Source organism: Anneissia japonica, unplaced genomic scaffold (assembly GCF_011630105.1).
Source record: "Anneissia japonica isolate Jap-2015-1 unplaced genomic scaffold, ASM1163010v1 scaffold277_len1293397_cov203, whole genome shotgun sequence".
Taxonomy (NCBI): domain Eukaryota; kingdom Metazoa; phylum Echinodermata; class Crinoidea; order Comatulida; family Comatulidae; genus Anneissia; species Anneissia japonica.
The window spans coordinates 418,424-425,736 of record NW_022719460.1 but is presented as its reverse complement, the minus strand read 5'-3'; the positions used below and the strand labels follow the sequence as shown (position 1 = coordinate 425,736).

The 7,313-nt window shown below is 35.8% G+C and overlaps 1 protein-coding gene across 10 annotated transcripts in view; it reads left to right on the top strand.

Moving 5' to 3' along the window:
• Positions 1-7,313, top strand: part of LOC117110909 — a 79,191-nt gene that overhangs the window by 36,360 nt on the left and 35,518 nt on the right. For 9 of the 10 annotated variants that reach the window (XM_033253738.1, XM_033253737.1, XM_033253733.1 and 6 more), the window contains exons 3-5: positions 3,231-3,309; positions 3,835-3,981; positions 4,573-4,860. In XM_033253738.1, coding sequence (XP_033109629.1) covers positions 3,279-3,309; positions 3,835-3,981; positions 4,573-4,860 — 466 coding nt within the window. In that variant the 5' untranslated portion in view covers positions 3,231-3,278. The remainder of the gene's footprint in view (positions 1-3,230; positions 3,310-3,834; positions 3,982-4,572; positions 4,861-7,313) is intronic. The other variant, XM_033253735.1, reaches the window with a different exon arrangement.

Below are 7,313 nucleotides of genomic sequence, written 5' to 3'. Positions count from 1 at the left end.
ACAGCGAGAGTTCGCAGGTTCGAGTCCCGCCAGAGGCATTTTATTACACAATTTCTTTATTCATTTATTTACAGGACTACATTCGTTGAGAGCTATGCTACACGATGTATTTATTAAGTCCTTTATTCGAACACTGTATTTACCTTTCTTTGATGATTTATATATGATTTAACAGTGTTAACGGCTACCTTGATTTATGTTGTTATAGCTAAGACCCCTACTTAAATACCATATTATAATAAGTTATATAGATGCTCGCTATTAGATGATAAACGCACAACAGAAGATTATGAAAATGTATTGACCTAAACATGTATGAACACATCCAAAACAAGATAGTGTAATACCTCTTTCTTTTTTTGATTTCGTTTTTTGTGGTTCTGGCTGAAAGGAATAAAATAAAATGAAATAAAATAAAACATACTCCAAGTATCGAAATGCACGCCATCGTGTCGGGATTCAATATTTCGACATTAATTATGTCATCATCAGGAATGAAAACAATGTTCCAATTCTAAGAAGCACTTCCCTACCAACCTAACGAATGTTGAAGTATATTAATATGCCCACATAATGATTTCTTCAAGCCGTAAGCATACTTAATAGTCTATTTTAGACCACAAAATAATGCATGATATAGGCCTATACAACGGAAATGGATTAGTCGCCTGAACGACTGTCATCGATGCATTGTGTCTCGAGTTTTATATTCAAGCCTACTATACATTAACTTAAAAAGTTCCATCTCTTAATATTTAATTGAAATTAAATTTTCACATGTATAGCAACAGTTGCTAAGACCACTATATTTGGTTTTAATAATTAAATGCTTATTGCCTACTATAATATGATAATAGATATAAGATTCAGACATAATACAGTAATTGTATCGTTTTACCTTGAATTAATTTAATGTGAACAAAATGGCAGCCATTTCCATACATTTTGATGTCAAATTCCAGCATGGCAGACAGCAAATAACACTTCTAAATAGATTCCAGTCATTTGATTGGTTGCTTTCGTTCCACGTGGCGTTAGTTATTTTGCTTATGTCATCGCTCACCGTTGAAATTTTGTTCCATCGTGCATTTTTCCCCCATACGAATCGTCCATTGCACGTTAAAGGTTAAATCCAGAAATGACGTTAGCCCTTATAATCTTTTTTTTTTTTTTTTTTCGTTTTTACTGTCAAGCGGTGGTTACCAGGGTTGCCATTTGGCCTTTTTGACGGCCAGATTCCTCAAATCTGGCTGAAAAAAAAATCGCCTGGCCGTACATAAGCATGATTTTAATCGTGTACATTGAACGTTACTTCTATTCGTACTCCGGGTCGAACTCGCACTAAACACTTATGTCCCCCTTTAGCCGAGTTGACATAATGGAGTTTATTTAAATGATTAGTAGTTACATTTAATAATTTAACATGTTCGGATGAAATATATATGTTTTTATGAAGTTTATCTTTTAAAACTTTATTAAGACAGTTTATTGTCTTCACAATAATGTGTTCTTTAATGTTCGAACCTAGTGGAGGTTTCCTATCTTTTTTGGTTAAGAATTGAATAAAATAAAATAAATTGTATAGGCGCTGCTGTATTTTTTTTTTTTTAATGTGAAGTGCCACATAAATGCTCGATATCATCTTTCGGGTCCAATGGCACCTCCAATTTAAAGCAAGTGTTGCTGAGACTTCCTCGAAGTTCCTCTGGAGTAGGTTGTATATGAGAATCATGAAGAAGATGGTTCTGATAGCGACATTGGTTTATTGTTTTAAGTACTGCAACAATAACATTCAGAGGCGAATTTAGGAAGTTTTAGATAGAAAAGTATTTATTAAAGTTTTCATAGGTTTGCGCAAATTGGGCGTGGTAGAGCTTCGCTTAAAATGTTGCGAAAGTAGTGCAGGGGGCGAATCCCCGGAAATTTGACAATTTAGGGATTTCAAAGGCTTATTTAATTGATTGTAAAGTCTAATAATGTGCAAAACACATATAATATTTTTTTTTCTCCCCGACGAATTGTGGTTTTTCTCCCCGGGGGGGGGGGGGGGCAAGCGGGGGGGGGGGGGGGGGGGGGGGGGGCTGTCACCCCGGGTCTTAACACCGGTTTTTAACACCGGTTTTTAACACCGGATTTGTCATTGAAGATTCCATAACAGGCCCTTATTGCTATAGATCGACTACAGTGCACGATAAAGATGTATTGTCCCTTGCTAAATACCAAAACAATCATAAACATATTTTTTGAAATTAACTTGCCCATTTTGAAGATAAAACATAAAAGTTATCAACTTGAACAGAAATTAGTGTATTTAAAAAATGTCTACCCATCAGTTTACAGCGAACAATGATAGAAACACTTCCAGTCACTGAAAGTGATTTATTATTTTTATTTCTAATTTTTTGGTTTAAAAATCAGGGTACACATTTTTTTTAATTCAACAAATTTTATGCACAAGTTAATAATTTGTATGCTATTGCAATATGAGCAAGTTTTTTTTAAATTATTTTTCTATGATTTTTTGACATTAGCAAGGGACAATACATCTTTAATACATTTAAATCAAGTTTAGATCGATCTTAATAATGTGACTTTAAATAGGTCTACTATATTTTAGCAACTAATAGAACATATTTGATATTATGATGTAGCTGGGCATTTAATTATGGTGATTAATTATAAAAACAAAAACAGTGAAAGATTATCATTGTTCTGTGTATATCATTGTGGTGATTTACTGTGATTCCTGTGAAGTATTTTAATTGCGTGGATGATGTCTTAAAAACTAGCTCAAACTTGTGCAAAATCTGTGCGGAATATATTCCGAAATGCACTGACGGATTTCTAGGCCTAGGTTTTGCGTGAAGGATAGGCCTAGCCCCTAGGCCAGACATGCTATACCTAGGCCTAGCTAGGCCTCTAGGCGAACCGATGGTACAGTCTATGGAAAGGATATTTTCATGAGCTGAAAGATTGGCTGTTCCATTCAACTCGGCTCCGCCTCGTTGAGTGGAACAGTCCAATCTTTCAGCTCATGAAAATATTCTTCCCATTGCACTCATAAACATTCATTAGTATTTGTATACTATTTGATTATTTATCATTTTCTTCTCCATAATAATCATTTATCATCATCATCAGCATCATCATCATTCTTTTTATTACTATATTATTACTTTATTATTAATATGTTCTATTATTATCAAGAGGAGTTATGCTTCTATTATTAGACTATTGGAAGGTTTGTTTCTTCAGTCAAATGATGTTCCTCCGACAACATGATGCAACTTATTATTAATTTATTTACAGGTGAGCAGGGCCACATATTGATGGGGATGGTAATAATATATTATTAACAAATAAATAAATTAATTAATAATACTAATAATATCTATAATTAAAATAAAATATTCTATCAAACATTGAACTGACAGACAATGACTTATTTAAATACTAGTACTTTCTATATGTTTGGCTAACACAGAGGGTTAATAGCTACATTGAAGAAAAAGTATAAATAGCAACACGACAACAAAGTTTTAATCAGATTTACGCTTTGTTCACATATCAGTACAGTACGCGTCTAATTTCAAGTGACTCACACTGAAAACTGACTGTGTGACTGGTGTAGGAATTGTAGCTTTGCTTGTAAATTGACCTCGTTTTAACCAATATTTACGAAAAACTGTACAAACCAAATACATGAGATATAGTTAGTAACCATAACATGCATAGTATTTAATATCTTATTTTAGTAACAATATCTATAGGCATATGAATCTTAATTTAGGACGAAAACTATTGTATTTGAATTATGTTCAATTAATTTCACAGTACTCTTAGCTGGTGTTACTTCAACGTCTGCAGAAAACATCATAGATGCAAGTAAGTCAATACTTTATTACCCCAAGTATTCTGCCAACATTTCCGCTTGGTTGCTCCGTATATTGCACAAGTTGTTTCCATGCTGGTTGTTCTTTGGCAAGTTGTTTCAGTTTTTATACTTTATTTCTGCGACCTATAAGCTTTTCTAGTGTATCTATCTTTCAGCATCTTAGTCAGTTGTATGAGAGAAAGTGACTGGACGTTAAATCTGCAAGTATATCCTGGTCTCCTTAGTCTAATGGATATGACATCCTAAAAGCAAGAGTTGCAGGTTCGAATCCCACCAGAGACACATTTTTTCATACAACTGAATTAAAAAGGAACTTGTCGTTGTAGGGCTATGCTTAATATGATTATAGCATTCATATTCCTACTTGAGCACTATTATTTTTTTATCTATTTGTTTATATTGTGTTCACAGTGCTACGCTGCATACCTTATTTAAATATTATTTACTATGATTTCCAAGCTGCGACTTATAAGCATTTCTAACTTATCTATAACTCCACTATGTGTGTGCATTTAGTCAGTTGTATGACAGAAAATGCCTGGGATTAAATCTGCACATATACAGTACGTTATAAGTCTCCGTGGTCTAATATATATATTTTAAAATATATATACGCACCAATCAGAAGATAATATAAATTGATAAAATTTAAATAGATAATATTTTATTATTAATAGACGTACGTCTAAATGCATCGCATACTGGTTTGGTTGAAGTGATGCTTGATGGTAACTGGAGTTATGTATGTGGGGATGCCTGGACTTGTCTTGAAGCTGTGGCCGTCTGTACAAGTCTTGATTTTGGCGTAACCGAGTTAGCGTATACCGATTATATTCCACGCTCAAATATATCAGTTAATGCTACAGTAAAATGTCCATCCCCGGATCATTGCATTGTAACGCCTTTAAACGCATCGACCACGTGTAGTCATTTAGCGGGAGTTGTATGCAGTTATTCTACTACAGGTAATCTGATGCAGTAATTATACTGGTATACAAATTTATTTATTTATTACACACTCGGCACAACAATTACAAATCTGAAAATTGTCAGGGGGTGCCAAGAGGACACATTGGCAGAAAATCCGATTCAATTATATTCAATTCAAATCAACATTACTTGAACCAGAAAACAATTACAGCAATTTTTAAACATTGTTGTGGGAAACAATGGCTGGATCTCAGTAGAGATACAAAAATGATAAGCAACAGCTAAAATGTAAACGTAAGTAAACAGCCAGAAATAGAACCAGAGCTTTCGGACAACACTAGTCCTTGCTCAGTGGCGAGTGAGTGAGGGTAGAAAAAGCTAGATGGTATAAAGTGAGAATTTTATGCAAGCATGATTGGAAACAATAGGCTGGGTGAGATTAGAATAAACAGTCTAAACAAGTAAACAGGAAGGCCAAAACTAAACTTTAGAGGCAAGCCTCAATAAATAAGCCAAATGATTTATCCAGAATAAATTGAAATGCCATTGTTTTAATTAAGTGTACTGGGAGAAAGTTCCTAATATTGAGTCCAAATGGTGTGGTTGTTTTAAGTAAAAGTTCCCATTGATCCTCTTTATCTTTGCGATTTTTGTCGCTCCAACTGGCATTATGGTCAATTGCAATCACTCTGAAATTTGAAATTGAATGACCAGCTAAATTGAAATGTTCGGCTACTGGTTGATCAAGCTTAGATGTTCTGATAGCTGATCTGTGTTGTGTCCTGTCTCTTATACACATCTAGATGTGTATAAGAGACAGGTTTTAAGTGTACCATTTTCCATGGTCACGGTGATGTCCAAAAAATCTACACTGCTTGTGGATTTGTTAGCAGTGAATTTGATTGTGGGATGAGCCGAATTAATGTTCAATAGGAACGTATCCAAACTATCTTCACCATGGGTCCAGATCAAGAAGATATCATCAATGTACGAAACCAAACATCTGGTTTCTTAGGCTGTAGGGACAGGAAATTGGCCTCAAATTGTCCCATAAATAAGTTAGCAAAAGATGGAGCCATTTTGGTGCCCATCGATGTGCCATGAATTTGAAGGTAATGACCGTCGCCGAAAACAGAGTTATTATTGGTCAGAATCAGCATGATAAGTTCACGGAGATGTGATTTAGATGGGGTTTTGCCCCGAATTTGCTTATAATTTGAAATGCACGCATTAACACCTTCTTCATGAGGGATATTAGTATATAATGACGAAACATCAAGTGTAGCCAGAACAGTATTAAATTTGAAATTTGGTTAATTTTGCGGATAAAGTCCGTGGAGTCCTGAATGTACGAGGGGAGAGCAACAACATATGGTCTCAATGAATCATCCACATATTCAGAGATTTTTTCTGTAGCAGGTACCGTTGCCCGAAATAATGGGTCTGCCTGGATGGCCTGCTTTGTGGATTTTGGGTAGGACATAGAAACGTCCTGGTGCCGGATCGACCTGGATGAGATGGGGTCCAATTTTGGGGTCGATGGAACCTTTTTTAACCATCTTTAATACAGATTTTTCCACTTCCTTAGAATTTTCCGGAGTGGGGTCCTCTGTGAGCTTCCGATAGTGAAGAGGATTGTTTAGTTGTCTTAAGGACTCCTCTTCATAGTATTTAATGTCCATTACGACAGTGGCAGAGCCTTTATCAGCTGGTTTGATGATAATATCATCATGCTGACGCAAATTGGCGATGGCCTGCCTCTCATTTTTTGTGAGATTGTCGCGGAAATCTGGACTAGAAGTGTGGTTTTTAACGTCCTCCTCAATGGCCTGAATGAAAGTTTCTAAAGCTGGGCAACGATTCTTAGGGGGATTCCAGGTACTTTTAGGTTTGAATTTGGTAACATTACCCGTGTTATCCGTGTTGTTGCCGTCGGAATCGGCGAAAAATTCACGGCATCTTAAACGTCGGAAGAAAGCTTCCAGATCCAAAGATAGTTGTTGTGCGTCAGCCTGCCTCGGTTTTGGGCAAAATTTGAGTCCTCGGGATAGAAGTTTGGTTTCTCCTTCGGAAAGCTGACAGTTAATTTGAACAACTGAATTCGTGGACTATCACTAAAGCGCCAAATGAACCTTCTAGGTTTACGTGAAAGCCAAACATTGTGCGAAGGTTGGATCACTTGTATTGAAGTGATATTGTCTCGACCAAATTTGTGTTGTCTCCTCAGGGAAAGTTCCTTGGAAAGCTTAAGGCAATCCTTGGCAATAATCTTGAGTTTGTTTTGAAGGTCTCTTTTTAGCCTTCTAGTCCTAAAGTGAATTTGGTTGTCGATGTCTTTGAGGAGTTTACAGTTTACGGCTGTTGCCAATTAGGACCTCATTTAATCGACATGCATTTTTGTTAAGGACGCCATTCCAGCGGGAATGGAAGTCACGATCTGCGAATGGAATACCAGACCTGACATGAAATTGTAGTCCTTTAGGAGCCG